At 40.7% G+C, this 16790-nt stretch overlaps 1 protein-coding gene across 2 annotated transcripts; it reads right to left on the bottom strand.

Moving 5' to 3' along the window:
- Positions 1-200: 200 nt before the first annotated feature.
- On the bottom strand, positions 201-7731 carry MGST1 (microsomal glutathione S-transferase 1). Of its 2 annotated transcripts, none has more exons than XM_027699712.1 (4): positions 7632-7731; positions 5358-5505; positions 3227-3321; positions 201-822 (listed from the first exon to the last, which is right to left on the bottom strand). In XM_027699712.1, exons 2-4 carry the CDS (start codon positions 5481-5483, stop codon positions 576-578), a joined length of 468 nt encoding a protein of 155 aa, XP_027555513.1. In that variant the 5' UTR covers positions 5484-5505; positions 7632-7731; the 3' UTR covers positions 201-575. The 2 variants fall into 2 exon arrangements, with proteins under 2 accessions (XP_027555513.1, XP_027555514.1); XM_027699713.1 differs by having other exon boundaries at positions 5358-5517; positions 7632-7685.
- Positions 7732-16790: the final 9059 nt, after the last annotated feature.

Raw genomic sequence — 16790 nt, 5'->3', positions numbered from 1 at the left:
AATCCCAAAGTGGATTATACAAACAACATTTTCATCAAAGACTTTTTACAACAAGCCTAGCATTACTGGTTTTATCTTATTATTAAGGTAAGCATTCTTCAAAGAACTGTATGATTGGAATCTCTTCCTGATACGCAGTGACATGCTATTTACTGGCTGCAGTGAGAAGAGTCAAAATGAAAACGAAAATACAAACAGGCTTTTTTTAAACCTTGTCTTTATTGATTTAGACTTCAGAGCTACAGCCAAAAATAGTGCATCTGTAGAAAATTATCACACATTCTATCAATACAGCATCATCACATGTTTAGAATTGTAAGCACTTGACAAATTGCAAAGGGAACATCCAATCTAGTATTCGGCAATGGAAGGCATGAACAGGGAATACAGGGAGAAAGATTCTTTTTCCTCCTAAAAGAAACATTTCTGAACAGGAATGAAAAGCTCCTTTTAAAGAAAAGAATTCCAGTCACCGCAGACTGGAATTGGCTCATATTGGCTCAGTCAGGACATCACCATACACCGCTGGAAACTTTGTGTGGAATGTGGAATCGTACACAGCAGCCAAGACACTGCTACAGGAGCAACACTGTCTTCAGCACTTTGTATGCCATGGAGAAGGTCACTGCATAGCCAACTGCCCAAGACAAACCTCTGCCAGGCTGGGGAAGAGGGATCAAGTATGCAAAAGTGTGAAGGATCCTCGCCCCAGTGAAGATCCTGAAATGCAGCAAGGCCGTGGACAGCTCAGGGCCACTAAGGGCATACAGCAGTCCAATGCCAACAAATGGGACAATATTTTCAAGGTCATTCAGGTGGCCCCTGGAGAAAGAAGAAAAGTTTTTTACAGTGTTACATTCTGTTGAATAAACCACTTCAAGCCTCATTATTTTCCAGCATCTTCAGAGCATGCTACTGTTCAGGCCCTAACACAACTCTGCTTCCTCTGCAGTGGGGACTCTATCCAGCTACTGAAATGATTTTGGCTTGTTCACCTGACATCACTCTGGTCTCTCTTGCTTCTGATCTTCTGAACGAAAGGTCTTAAGTTTTCTCCCTGGATCTTGGAGATATTACAGACTTACAAGAGGTATATGAGTGCACCTGGGTGTGCAAGAATACAAAGTCAGGGAAGAACAGAGAGAGCTCTTATTTTCTTGTAGCCTCTCTCAATAGAACATCAATTGATGGATGGATGATGGTGACTAAAACTGCTAGACTTCATGGCCCAATGGTCTATTCCAATCACACAAACTCAGTTTGTGTTCTCCGTAAAGAAAATATGAAACATCCTACATATGAACCATTCTATCAAATCTCCATGAAGTTCAATCACATTTAAGGTTATTTTTGAACATCTAACAGGTGTGACAGTTACGCTTTTCGTTCATTTTCTTCACTCTAAGCACGAAAATAGCTGAAAAAATGTTTGAAATTTTGAAACCATAACATAATTTACTAAAAATGTGTTGAGACTGAACTCCATATCTTGAAGTATTCTTTCACACCCCTTCCTAAACCTTCCCATCTTCCTTCACTTCTTTAGATAAATTGTACTTTCAGCCAAATTTACTGATTGAAACAATCTCTAAGCCTTACTAATTATGTCATATTTCAGAGCCAACTGGAATCAGAACATGGCTCTGTCTTACAGCTGCCTTTTAAATCTATTTATCATTACAAGGAAACATAGCCCTCCAGCTTTTTAATTCTTGTTCCCCCAAAAAGTACTCTGAAGAAAGTAATCTTTTTCCTACACCCATAAACAGAACACATTCCAGTCACTTATACAAAAGAGAAACCATTCTAAATCTATGCAGCATTATCTGTTGCCAAGAAGCTTACAAAATACAGTACACTCCCATTAAGAACCACTGCTGAGAGGAAAATATGGATGCTTCAACACCAATGGAGTAACTAGAACCAAGCTGACTTACTAGGTCTGGGGATGTATGAAAAACTCTGCAAAACAGAGACAAAGGATTTGATAATACAGTGTTTTAAAAATCTAACCTCTGTAAATGACTGAGGAAGTTGTCATTTCTCTAACATAACAATCTGAGTTAAATGGGCATCTGGTCATAAAGTTAGTCTCAACTTAGTTGGACTTTTAGAATGTACAAATAGGAAGGGATTACCCCTCACCAAAAAGTTTCCATTTTTATGTAACATCCAGCAAATTAAGCAACAACTTCCTGAACTATTCAGGGGCAGAAAAGGAAAGAGTAGAGCATCTTTACAACACACTGTGATTAGACTCTTAGAGATTTTAATCTGTAAGAGACATACAGAAATATATTTCATGAAGCCACAGTCATCACTTGCAAGGATGCAGTTCTTAAATCAGAGCTGGTACATACTTTCAAGATCTTCCCTACTGCTTGTTTAAATGAGAAGAGTTCATTCACATTCAAGTTTTTGCTATAAAAATAAACTTAGCTTCATTAAGGAATTATCATATGGAAAGCACTCCATTTCCTTGTTAGCACAGGTGTATCAAACAGCATCTCAAAAGTTGAGATTTTGGCAATAGAAAATTTTGCCATCGGCTGTATAAAATTAAATAAGATGCAATATTTAACATGCTGAAATACTGTTTACATTCTGCCACACATCTTACAAAAGAAAATACACACAATGCAGGTTGCACATTGCCATCCTACTGAGAGCAGAAGGCTGGTCAACTCTCCTGTACTCCTGAGTGAGCGACCTCGATTCAATCTGGCAGAAAGAGCACAGGCTCTGACTCCCACTCTGTACAATCTGCCAGAGTAAAGCTCTCATTACAACTCTGGAGTTCCATGGCTTTAACATAATTTTACTCCTCTTTCCCCTGTTATATCCTTTACACTTTAGGAAAAAACGTAACTGTTCCAACTGGTGTTCAAATTAGATAGAAAGCCAATTTACCCTGAATGGACACTGCTTCATATTAAATCAACTTATGGTCATATTTTACAATCTTCTCACCTCTTCCCCCATGCATACAGGACACTACCCAAGAGTTAGTTATTATAACCAGACAATGGCTCATCATTTTTAGTATGCACGTTGACCATTTGAATGTGGAATGGTTTCTTCATTTAAACTAATTAATGTATTAGATTACTACACAAAGCCACACAAAACATCCACAGGCTTGCCAGAGAGAACGGAGTGAAATTCATTCCCTGATTTAGTATTATTCTGCTACTTAAAATAACTTTTAAAGACTCCTCTGCAATACCTGCGTACACGTTCAACATCTGCATCAGTCCTCAGGTATTTCTTAGCACTGTCACCTTTTCCAAACGATGCTGTATCTTCAGGGTTCACAAATGCCTGTTTCAAACAGAAGCACACAAGAGACATTAAAAGCCAAAATGTTTTATCAAGTCAAGGCAGCTCGCTAAAACCAATGCCTCTATAGCCTCACACAACTTACCTCAGGTTAAATGCACATAATATTCACTGCATTATTGCTTTCTTAAGCACAGCCTGTATGTAGCTTGCATGCTGACAAATATAATGTAATTTATGCATGTACATAAAGCCTTCTTGTAAGATGGGACAAACCTGAAGTAATGTCAGTGGGCTGAAGGAACGTAGGCACCTGGAAGGGAGAAGGTCTGTACTATCCAAGTCTGTTTTCCACCATTCTTGACAAATTATCTGAAAGGCCTTTTGGATGCCTTCCTTCTTCAGAAGTTTATACAGCAATAGCATCCAAGAATCTTACTCCCAACCTCATTTATGAGCAAGTAAGTTTCTCCCTTTCCTCTTAGGTACAAATTCTTCCACTTATATGACCCACTATTATCCCCAAATACTGCAAAACACTACTTGAAAACAACATTTAATCCAGGTAGTGCAGACTACAGTAGATCTCTCCTTGCTGATACATGTAGTAACACAGGTTCTGCAGACTGTCCAGGCTATGCAGATGTAAGTCAAGAAAATCTTTTAATTTTAGGAGAGCTACATGATTGCTTTATAGGGCAGCCTTGATCCCTATCTATGAAATATCCTCAGCCTCAAAATTCTAGAGACATATTAACAGTATCAACATTTTATCCTCTCTTGCTCCACTAACTGCTTTCCTCCATTTTTTCCAAACATTTTGAAGACTTTTTTATATTAAATAGAAAATTATTAGTACTAATTTTTCTGGTTGTAATATTACTGTCATAAAAAAACAAAAATTCCAAATTAATGAAGGTCCTGTTGTAACCTGCACCCACATGGATCATAACATGATATGAGCATTAATACAGGACTCCACTAGATCCACACATAGGTCCACTACAGCTGATGTGCTCCCAGAAGAGCAAAAGGAAGCAAGGTTATGACACAAACATATGGCTCCTATTTTGAACATACAGGACAGGCTGTGTGCTCTACTAAATCTTCACCCGCACCAAAGACCTTAAGAGCCATTAGAAACCAGCAGCAGCTCAAACACTGAGCTTTTAGGAACTCATGAATAACAGAGCGGTTCAAGCTGAGTTTTCTTGCAACCAGGAAGAATAAAAAAGCAGCATTTCAGTAAAAGGACTGCAACAAAATCCTCGAAGCACACACCATATTGCAGCAGCAGATCTTACAAGAACAGACACATGAGGCAAACTCAGGGCTCTTTCAGCCCAGGAGCAAGTGTTTCCAACAGTGACCATGAGCAGATGCCTAGAGAAGATCAGGAACAGTGCAAACACAACACAATGCTTCCCATAAGCACTCTATTCTAAGACAGATTATCTTCTGCAATATTAAACGAAGCTCAGTGGATGTTTCACGTTCTTATCTAACCTACACAACAATCTATGTAAATTTTCAGCCTGCCTCTCATGCTAGAAACAATTTCAGATTTTTTAGACAATAACCTACCTGTAATGGGAAGGCTAAAACAATTAGGGACCATAGGAAGCTTTAGAATTACTGGATTAAAGGGTTATAGTTGCATAAAAATATATCCCCTCTTCTGACCCCAGCAGTTGGTTATTCATGTAATATGGCTCCATATCACACTTTATTTGCTTTATAAATTGGGTACCCTGGACAGGAGTTTTCTGCAGAAGACAGCAGAAATTACAGATATGAAAAACTTTTATTTAAAAATAATAGAAATATTTTACAAGGGTAGGGTTAGTCAAATACAACCATAAGATACAGTCTCATAATTATCTCATAATTAGGTTAAAGATATTATCCATTTGAGACCAACAGGACACCAGCATGCCAAACTCAGAATATCTTTAGAAGAAGGAGAAGAAAGAAAATTAATAGCAGTAGTTTTGAAAGCTGAAAAGAAACACGTGATATTTCTGTATTTCAATACAAATTTCAATTTATTTTACAAGACAGTATTCCCAAATTCCTACCTTTCTTGTGATCCTGTAGTATGCTGTTATAAGACTCATCAGCATCATTTTCAGAAGAACAATAGCTGTGTAAGTGGCGTAAGCCCTGAAGACTTCATTGTCAGTTAACTGGGTCGATTTAGCCATTTCTCCACTTCTCACAGACGACCTTTAGAAAACATTAAAGTTAGGCTAACATCATTGCAATCCAAAGTTCTGACAACAACATTGTCAGAATAGCCTTGTTTTTTAGCATCACAGCAATGGCAGCACAATTTGGCCACTGCGGAAAAAGTTTCTTTTCAAACAATTTTTCCTCTGTTTATTTTCACAATGGCATAATATAAAACTTTAAGATTATTTAATATGTTGCTTCCATTGTAACTGCTTAGTAAACTGTCAAAGTACAAACCACCAGAATATTTAATGTAATTGCAGAAACAACATTTAAGTCACAGAAATTAGTACAATTTTGAAATAACACAAGGAGTTAGAACAATTTTACACCAATTTATTTGAACTAGTGAATTTCCTTAAGCAGTTACCAGGATAGAGTGTGTGACAACACTATGAATTCTACAGTATGTGAAGAGGAAAATTAGTGTTGCCTAACTTTTTTTTGTTTTTAAATGTCACAATTATAATTGTACTTCACCTTTCAAACTAACCAATATCTTCCTACCTAACAATAACTTGTAATCAAACTGAGTTAAACGTGCATTTTTCTCCTTTGAGACCTTGTTCTTAAAAATCGCTTTTAGCATGATTCACGGGTAAAGATTAAGTTGTAATGACAAAAAGGAGAGAACTATTTCTGCTTTTATCATGGGAGGTTTAAGCTAATGAAGTCTCTTTCCAATGAGACTGTACCAAACCCACAATCCTATGGAAGCAGTACCTTTTATCAATATCATAAAGTTAAGAAGTGATGAGGAGCACATAAAAAGAAAAGCATGTCTCCTTGCATATTAAATTTTTTCTCTGTACAGAACAAGGCTTTTGCCTCACCAAGTGCTTTAACCATGCATTTAGTGACTAGGAATCCAAAAAACTAGTACGTCTTAGAGATGAAAATAAATGAACTTTTTGTTATAGTGAAGTTCTTTCCTGTGATATAATTTTAACAATAGGAATAAAAAGGTTAATATTAACTTGATTACAGTTCTAACAATCCCTCATATTGCTTTTAGCACAGTCACTGACAGCTATTGCCAAACAAGGGAAACTAGGTGAGCAGAGAGCACTAGAAGACTTGCTCTAAAGGCACATCCTGGGTGAGAAAGTGGGCAGGACGGAGGTAAGCAGCAGTTTGCTCAAAGAAAACAAATCTAGCCTTGCCAGGACCGGTCTGCTGTGCTCATGGGATTTTGCTCCCTCTTTCATCCTTTCTACAACAGCGCTTGGGTCATCGGGCCTATCACAGGGCCCAGGGACGATGGGAAATACAGTGTAACTCTCTCTTCTCACGTTACAGCACAGTTCGCAAGATAAACCCTGACAGAAACTGTATCTTTTAACTTATCTCAGCAGAAAGCGCACACAGTTTCACACAACAAAAGGAAAGTAAATCCATGGCGTCAGAGCGTTTTTCCTTATTGGATGTTAAAGCTATGCTGAAAAGACATCCCAAAGTGATGCAAGGCCGTGAGAAACTGTTCACCAGCGTCTCTGAACTACACCACATCCCCCCATTTTCCCTGGGTGCAGGGCTGGCCTCTCCGAGCGCCCACAACGCCTTCGACACAAAACGAAAGCAAACCGGAGAACGCGTGATTTCAACACGAGCAGAAACGCAAAAATAAACGCCACAGCACAGGGCTTTACGAGATATGCTCGGCAAGATTACAAACAGCTTGATCTACCCGGGTGGTAATAATAATAATAGTAATAATAATAGTAATAATAATAATAACAATAATAATAATAATAATAATAATAGCAGCGCTCCGCAAAACACATGTTTGGCACAAGCGGCCGCGTGTGAGGGGTCGGAAGGGCACAGATCCCTCGGCCGCTCCCGCCGCGCGTGTCCCGCGGGCAGCGACAGGAGCGCGTTGTTTGTGCGTGTTTGAAACGCGGCCTCTCCAAGCGCTCCAGCTCTAGGCTTCGCTTCCACAGGAGCCCCGGCCCCGCGGGGAGATGCCCCCACCACACCAGCGATCCCTACGGACAGCCCGGCCCCGCGCCCCGCGCTCCCCCCCCCACCCCCCCCGCATCCCCCGGAGGGGTCGCTCCCGGATGGTGGCGATGGGGGAAGCAGCCCCCGGGAGCCGCCCCCGCGCAGCGCCCACACACCTCACCCGTCCCGCGGCGATCCGACCACGCTGCTTCCGCGGCTCCCGCCCGGCCTCTGCCTCCCACCGCCCCGGCCCGGCCCCGCCTCGCCCCGCCGGGCGCGGGGGCGGGTCCCGGTCTCGATCCCGGCCGCCTTCGCCGCTGCTCCCCGTCCCCGCAGCCGCCGGTGGTCAAAGGGCAGATCAGGCCGAGACCCCTGCGAACAGTACCGGGGGGGGGGGGGGAAGAAGAAAAAAACCGGGAAAAGCAAGCAAGGGAAAGCCCTCCTGTCCGAACACCCTTGGGCTTAGAGGCAGGGGGGGAAGCCAAACAACTGTGGCCCAGCAGGGTGTGGGTGGTGACACGCCACGTGCAGCGATTGTGCAAACTCCCAAGCTTACCTAAAAACTATGTGAAGCACCTAAAACAACCAGCACTTCGGCCCCTGCATTGCTCTGGTGGGTCTGACCTTTTACCAGAGGAAAGATATGTAAAAATGCTTGCATTGCCAAGCCGTCGGTGCTGTTCCACGTGCACCATGTTGCTGTGCAAGGTGTAATAGAAAATACAGGAACTTCATAGCTGGCCAGAGACTTTGCCCACCGGTGTGTTAGAATGTGTGGACAGGAGGAACCCTGAACTTCCCTCTGCTTCTTCAGAATGCTGTTATGTTTCTTATGCTATTCCCACACCACTTCTCCTCATAACTGGAGCAATGCTTGTGACTAAGCAGCTCATGATAAACTGGACTGAAGAAGATAGAGATACACGTACTCAGGTGTCAATAAAGATTGCAGAAGTAGTCCTAAAGATGTGTACAGAGGCAGAAAGGGAGAAAATTTTTAAAGCTGCATCATGAAAAAAACCTAGGCTTAGGTGCATGTCTTCAGCATTCACTGGTGTTACTTCTGTGCTTCATGTTATGTTAAATACCTGTGTGACTCTTCTTATAAATTACAAAGCACAACAAAAACTTGTTTGAGCAGGAACTGTAGTATCAGATCTGTTTTTAGAAGTTGGGTAGAAGTTGGGTTCAACAGCCTTTGTTCTCACTAAGGACACAGCAAATAGTATTTCTGCTGAAGTCAACAAAACAATTCACATGAGCATGGGTCCATCCCAGGGAGCAGATTTTCATTTCAAACAACATGGAAGCATTTCTGCAGCTCATAAATTACTTCAAGGCAGGAATTGTATCTTCGTAAATTTTTTTACAACACCTAACACATATCACAGTCACATGGTATGATTAATGCTACTGAAAGAAAACTATAATTATCTTCTATTACCACCTTTTTGTTTGTTTGACATTCTAATCCATATCCGAAGTCAGTTTAAAAAGCAGGTAAACCTATTGAGTTAACAGCTAAACTAAATACACAATATTATACCTGAGAAGAAAAGCTCTTAATTGATTCATACACAGTTCTCAGAATTACACCTGGAAACACTGGAAAACCAGGAGAAAGGTTATTTTCATTAGTTGTAGGTAGGATATAAAAAGAAGCAGAAACATAGCTAGAAATTCTACAAATTTCATGCTTTTCTTTGGATTTCACATTCCAGTTTTACAGATTATAGAAATTCAGATAGATTTATGTGACTTTTAAAAACACTTCTGAAATTGGAAAAGCTGCTATACTCTCAGTCTTTGAATTTTGAGGCCAACACCTTGTTAATTTTTTCCTACTCTCTTTGAATTCACCTAATTCTGAAAAAGGTACAGGTAAGAAGATATGAGGAAGGTAAGAGGTCAGGAAAGGGGAGGAAAAGAGGAGGGAAGGAGGAAAGAGAAAGAAAATTAAAAAAAAAAATAGGAAAAAAGAAAAATAGAAAAGAGACAAATATAAAAAGAAAGAAATGAAGGAAGAAGAGGAAGGGGAAGGGGAAGGAAGATAAGAGAAGGGATAAAAAGAAAAGATGAAAAAATGAATAAAGAAAAAAGAAAAATAGAAAACATGGAAAAAGAAAAAAGGAAATAACATAAGAGAAAATTAGATAAAAGAAAAAATAGAAAAGAAAAGGAGAAAGACAAGAAAAATTTAAAAGACAGAATTAAAGAAAAAAATAAAGAAAGATAGATGGGGGGAAGAAACAAGAAAAGAAACCAAGATTTCTTGCAGACACTGAACCACTTCAAAGGTTCAGGCTCCTAGCCTCTTCAAGGGAAGAGTCTCAGAAGAGTGCAAAGTGGGCCCATAGTCAGTAAAGCAGAAATTAACTTGTGCTCAAGGTCTATTTGCTTCTCAAAGTTCAGTAGCAGCATAAAGTGCCTGTAGAACATTTGAAAACTGCTGTGATCTAAGTGAGGTTGGATACATAACTGGTGATAGTTGCTCCTGAGGGGCCCATTCTTACAGTCCTTACTCATGTGAATTGTCCCTTGGATATTAATGGGATTACTCTTGTAAATCAGGGATGCCATATCAGCCCAGTGCCCAGGGTTATACTGATCATGAAGGGCTTGATCTTGCAAACCTCATTCATGTGAGCAACCCTTTTTCATGACAATTTTCCCATCGACTTGAAGAACTATCCATATAGCCAGAGACAGTAGAATCAGGACATGAGTTTAGGGTCAGCATAAAAGTAGGAATAAAAGAGTTTTTCATTTAACCTCCAGCAAGGAATAGATACTCCCCAAGAAGGCCAGATAAGTGCACTCACTCTATTTTAACTGCAGGGAGGGCAAGGAAGAGGTATATATTGATCAACCTTGTTCCATCCTGTCTCCTTCCCTGGCTCCATTTTTTCACCATAATTAGAGTGGTAAAGAAGACACGGACAGTACATTTTCACCATACCTCAAGGTTTTTGCTCACCATCCCCTTGATAATATAAATTAGTACTTTCTTCAAGTAAAGCTGACAAATGCTTTGCAGGGAAAAACAAATCATGGACACTAATATTCGGTCCATGTTTTATCTCAAAATCTGAAGTACTGTTTAAATGCTGAATGGAATGTTTAGTATAACGGGCCAGAGTCGGTTTTTGTGCTACTCCATTAAAACCTACACATTCTGGTTTGGGAGAACTTTCACTATATCAAGTGTTGACACCTGTGTAATTTCGCTGTGATTCACTCACTTCTGCTTCAGAAGATCTCAAGCTGCTGCCTGGTTTCTCTGGGGAACTGCTTCAAAAGCAGCAAGAAAGGATCTTTTTCTTCAGTCGGGAACATTCTCTGCTGGGTATAGCTCAGCGACGGCTTCTCTAGCGTCAGCTGCCTTTTGGTTGAGCTTCTAACTCCAAAAGAGCAGTCAGTGTTCATCCATCCACCCCTTTTATTCGTACCACTGTTAAGAGGACAACAGTTCTCAGTATCGCAATTTGGCATTTTTTTTCAGAGTTCCAGATGCTCATTTGTGAGACAGAAACAATAGCTTATGATTTAAGTGACCATTCACAGGGAGTGGTGACCAACAAGCAGTGAGAGAAAAGGATACAATCTCCACAAAACACAGGAGTGGTCATATCTGCTGATTATATGCCCAGTTATACATAATTTATACGTTATGTAGAAACCCCACAAAGCTCATTTACTGGCCATTTAAAGAGACAAAAAGTAAGGTTTTCCTTAGTCTTCCAGATCAAAAGTCAAGTGCAGACATATCATAAGCAGTACTCCAATACAGGAAAATTATCTGTTGCCCTACCAGCTTGATGTCCCAGCTGAGGAACAACTCAGAAAGGGATTGGCATGCATACAGGCAGACCTCTTCAGTAGGCCTGTGTATCAGCACATCATGGACCTTTTTTTGCCTTGATTCCTCTTTCACTGTCCTCTTTCACAAGTCTTGCTTCTGAAAATAAGTCTGCAGCACAGAACCACCTTTGCAGCTGATAGTAATGTATGTGCAGTAGGGTCTTTAAAGCCCCTTGCTGAGCTGAAGGGAAAACTTTCACTCAGTTTTGTGACACAAGTGTTTTTATCAGGAAAGCAGGATATTATTACCATTAAAGGGCATGAGAGAGTTGATATCACTATAATGCTCAGATGTGCCCATAAAACAGATTTGGCAGACACCATAGTAAGTTACTTTTACACTAATCCAATGAGAAGAGTTATTTTTGAGCATTATTACACACAGCTCATAGAACAAAATCTGATCCTTTAAAATAACACTGAAGTAGCAGAAGGAGAAAGTATTCACTATTAAAGCAGAATGCTTTTCAAGTTTCACTTCACAGATTGAACAAAGTATTGGGAGCAAAATGATTTTTGAGATGTTGAGGTTTTGATCATTAATATTACCATTAATCATGGTAATATAATGATATAGGAGTCCAGTAGGTTTTACTTGTACTACTGCTGTGCTCTAGAAGCACAAGGAAATTCTATAGCTGGGGACCAAACTGGAAGATTTCTTGCCACAGTGCCTCTCCAAGTGCACACAGAAGACTTACAATCACTTGCAGTGAAGCTACTGAGAAGACAGAGATAATAACAGGTATCTAGGAAGAGGTTGCCGAGGTATCTCTGCAGACAAGAGATAACAGACAGACCTGGTATGTCTGTAGACAAATACGTAAAGTTACAAAGTTGTTTTCTGAAGTTCTCCCAAATCATACAGTGAGCTTTTATACTCAAGTAGATGTAGGTATCATGTAAGGCAGTGAAAGAGCCAGGCCCTGTGGACTGTAGCAAGCTCATTTTTCTGTGAGGGTACTAAACCGCTCTGTGACCTTTGGTCACTGTTAATCGTAGCTGGATTCATATCACAGTTGAATGTCCATAGGCTAAATGGTCCTGGCACACGTTATTAGTCATTCAAATTAGAGTTTCTTAACACTTTGTATATATATGTCACTGATGGGATGTGAACCATGTTAACTAATAGAGCAGCTTCTGCCTGGCAGTTCAGTGATGATTGTAAGAGCTGAAGGCAGGGAAGGAAAGGGGTACTCCTGCCTAGGTGGTTATTTTTGAGGAGTAACCATCTGAAAGAATGAACTTAAGTGTTCCTTGTAAGCAAGATATTGATCAGTAGTAATCACCTGTCCTGCCAACAGGCAAGTATCACCGATCTGATGGTAGGACCATGCATGGGATTCAGTAGAAGGACTGCATCAGAGGATGTGGGGAGAGGAAACAGGCCCCCCAGCTTCTGGAAGCCTGTTTTCATCCAGCAGGAAATGCAGGCAGGAGATTTCTGCCTTCAACAATTCAGCTGTCTCCAACTCAGAGAGTGAAAGAAGTTGTGTAATGAATGTGGAGTATATTCTGCTAAGTGAGGAAAGGGTGTCTAAAGTGTGCCTGTCTGGGAGTTACATCTGTGTGTGAGTTGTTCTTATGTAAGGGTTAGGAGGCAGACTGTGTACTCAGTGTGAGGCAAACATAATTGTTTTAAAAAAATCAATTATCTGCAATTATAGGGCCTACTCAAACAGCACCTTTGTAGTATGCACAGCTTCCCCAGGTAGCACAGCCATTTTTATTAGTAATTTCCCCTCCTCCAGCTCTCTATACAGAGCCAAGTTTAGAGTCAGCAAAATTACTTGGAACCAGCACATTTTATCCCCAACAGGCCAACCAACCACAATTAAACTGCATTACCATACTTTAGGCTTTAAAGGGGTTCCTTTACTGCAGTATATAAAAGGCCATAATGAGTGACAGAAAGGGAAAGGAGAAGACAAACATTTCACGTGTAACGGGTTAAAGTCTTCCTCGATATATGTCCATTGACTTCAGCTGGCCGAGGTTGAATACAGGCATTCCAATATTTAACAATGAGCAGCTTTTGCTTAGTCAGCAAAGAAAGAAACAATTTAAGGTCCAGAGCCTTCCCTGTGCTCTTTCTGTCTTCCTGAATCTTCACTTAGTTGCAGTAGCTCTCTCCTAACTGGAATGACACTCTGCAGGGTTGGCGGTGGGATATTTTCTGCTGCGGTGCAAGATTATTCCTTGTGGTTTTATGGTGCAGTAGTAGACTTTAATAGTCACCCGAGACAATTATTCAGATACTGTATTGTGCAATAAGATTGCTTTTGAACAGCTGCAGAAATAGTTAGCAGAGACTCGCTCCCTAAAGCCCTGGGATGGGAAATAAAAACAAACAAACCACAGCAGCAAGACAAAAGTCTGCATCTTACTCCATCATTTAGCTTGTAGAAAAAGGAGTTGTGTAATTTATTTAAAAGTTAATTGGGACAGGGACCATTTTTCATTTCGTGGTCCATATAACGCCCAGTAATAATAGGCTACAAATACATACTCAGTCACTACTCAAACACAAATCCTCTTTGGGCAGAGTTGTGACCCAGTATATGGTGTTTTGCCAGGCAATTCTCGTTAAAAAGATAAAGAGCTGAGAAGATAAGGATGCAATTATTCTCTCCAGTAGTGATGTTGTTCTTTGGTGCAATCCCATTTACAAACATCACAAAATCATACATTCCTCTGCTAAACATGGGCAATTTTCTTTCTCATAGCTTCAGTCTTGCCACTCTGAGGAGTGCTATGCCTTAACAAAAGTACCATTTCTTATTTCACGTCCAAGCCATGATAATCAGTGTTTCTGTAACACTCTGTTTGCAACTAATTATTTTGCTTGTCATTGCAATTCTAACTAATTCTGGTGAAAATCTTTTGGCTGATCTAACACATTGTGCCTTAGCTTGGTGCTCTCTGTTGGTTTAAGTCTCACAATACAAAAGGATATTCAGCTGCACTGTGTATTTAGCTTAAATAAAGAGTGCTCATAAACACATAAAATTTTATGGAATCTGCTCATCAAATCTTACCTCCAGGTCAGGACTCAGGAGGATCTGACAGTACAGCAGGGGAGAGAAGTACTCTTGGTTAGTTCAGACTCTGAGAAGGCTCCCTGTTGGCTTTTTTCTTTATCTGGGCAGTTGGTGGAGGCTCAATAGACTCTGCTAACCCACTCCTCTGCTGTATCATAACCACTTTTCTCTTAAGACACGCTTTGACCATTTCCTCACCATTTTCTCCCAGAATGACTGTGCAGGCAAAGTCAAGCTGGGACAATGTTTTGTACTAAATACAGTGCATGATATGTTGGGAATTTAGTGGCTGAAAGACTGCTTTTTCACTTTTTACTGATGTTGCTTCAGTGAAGTTGTTCTTGATTTATAGCTGGATCAGCAAAATCAGAATCAGACCCTTGCTGCTCGTTTCTGTGGGAGCAGTACTGGGCCTAACGTGCTCTTGTGCTCATTATATATCTCAGTACCAAGTCTCTCAGCTTTGATTCATAGAGTTCTCTTTAATTTGGTACATGCAGGCTTCCAGACTAGATCACATAGCAGCAGGATAACAATCCTCAGGAGAGCATTTCAGTTTGAGAAATTCATGAAGAGGGTGACTTTGCTGCTTACCTTCAATGACACTTGTGGAATAGGAAAGAGAAGAGTGAATGAAATGGAATTGCCAGCCTGTTTCAAAATGTATGCTCTATTATACAGAGGATGACAAATAGCACCCTCAATAACATAATTCTGGTAGCTGTGCAAGTTTTTGTTGTGCTGTTGTTTTTTCTTCACTGTAATCTGTTTTTTCACATTTAGGCCAGGCTTTTCTTACCTGTGTGTTCTGCACATGGGAGCTCTGAAGTACTCCACTGTGCCCTTCTGCAGAGCAGGCATCCACAGGCCTTGCCTGGGGTGAAGGCAAGCAGGAGGAACGGAGCCTTTTTCTGCCGTGCAGCAGGGAAAGACCTTGAATTCACCTCTTCTCCCCTCCCATCTCCAGCACTCTGACCAGGAGTGTTGAGAGTGGGAGAGGAGTCATCACAATGTGAGATGGTACAGATCTGGGGCAGGTCACTTCCTTATGGAGCAAAACCTGCTGCTTTTCCGAGCCGTGAAAAATCGTGTTTGTGGCTCCTTACATGGGAGGGATGGCAAAGTAGTAACCTTGCCTTCTGTCAGTAGGAATGAGCCCCTCTCATATTGGTGAAGGCATTTTACTATATATTTGGGTGTATTGAAGTGGAGGGGAAAATGTGTCTTTGACAGTAGCTATAGTGAATCATCAGTATGTGTATACATGTATAGAATGAGTGTAGGAGCTGCGCAGCAAGAGGGAATGAGAAAGTGTTCCTAAAAAAAAATATAATCATCTTCTCTCTTTGAGGACTTCAGGATTTTGCCCCTTTCCATGGAAGATTGGCTTCCTACCCTGGCGGCTATGCCAAGGCCATTGCTGCTTTTCACCCCATCCTAATTTCCACAGAGGTGCCTATTTGTGAAAGGCAGTATTGGCCTCTAATGGTAACACTGTCTTTGTACAAGAAAATTTGCTTTCTTTTGAAGCTGAGTAAGGGATTTTCATGGACTTGTATGCTGAAGAGAGTTGGAGAAATGTGGTTGACTGTATCCAAAGAGAGGAAAACAAAGATAGCTGACATACGTCTGCCCCCTAGTCCATGTCCTGTTGCCCTCGAAAACATGCTCATGGGCTACATAAATGTCTCTGTTTGCAGCAGCTTATGATCTTTCAGACTGTGATATGAGGTCTGCTAAAACCAGAATCACAGAATACTCTGAGTTGGAAGGGACCCACAAGGATCATCAAGTCCAACTCATAAGTGAATGGCCCATACAGGGATCAAATCCACAACCTTGGCATTCTTAAGCACCAGGCTCTTACCAACTGAGCTAATCTCAGGGTCAAGCCATGTCCTTCCTCGTGCTGAAACTCACTGTTCCTCCTAGGCAAGACTACAGGATTTCCCTTTAACTTCATAACATGTATTTAATTAGCTTTTAACGGAGTTATGTGACTATCCCTGCTCTGAGAGTGTAGTTTTTTACCATCCCTTTATTTTTTTTTCAGTTGTTATCACTGCACTGCATGATGCACTCAAACACTTCATTACCTTCCCAGTCTACAGCAGTCAAAGCAAACTGCTGTTCAGCAGCGTAAGTGAACCCCCTTATCTACCCTGCATAACCTTCTAGGACAAGGGCAGATTCTAACCCCATATTCTTAGATTATATATATGTTCACCATTACTCTTAGTTCACATTTTCTTTAAATTTTTAGTGACGTTACTTTATTACCTCATTTAATTCTGAATTTTCAGGTTCACCATCTCATTTTCAGCCTCTGAGAAACCTCTCTGAAACTGTGCCCACTCTACTTTTGAAGCCAGTTCAGGCCTTCTTAGCACTCAGTATTCCCTCTACTCTTCCCCTGACAGGGCAGATAAA

This window comes from Neopelma chrysocephalum, unplaced genomic scaffold, assembly GCF_003984885.1.
Source record: "Neopelma chrysocephalum unplaced genomic scaffold, ASM398488v2 Primary Assembly neopelma1_139, whole genome shotgun sequence".
NCBI classification, from domain to species: domain Eukaryota; kingdom Metazoa; phylum Chordata; class Aves; order Passeriformes; family Pipridae; genus Neopelma; species Neopelma chrysocephalum.
The sequence above is the reverse complement of the archived record's forward strand: the minus strand, read 5'-3'. Positions and strand labels throughout refer to the sequence as shown.

Bases quoted from the DNA above. Each gene is read 5' to 3' on its own strand.
- MGST1 (XM_027699712.1), bottom strand. From the start codon at position 5,483: ATGGCTAAATCGACCCAGTTAACTGACAATGAAGTCTTCAGGGCTTAC. The intron at 3,322-5,357 runs GTAGGAATTTGG...TGTTTGAAACAG, and splicing joins ACTACAGGATCACAAGAAAG to GCATTTGTGAACCCTGAAGA. The intron at 823-3,226 runs GTATTGCAGAGG...TTCTTTCTCCAG, and splicing joins GATGTTGAACGTGTACGCAG to GGGCCACCTGAATGACCTTG.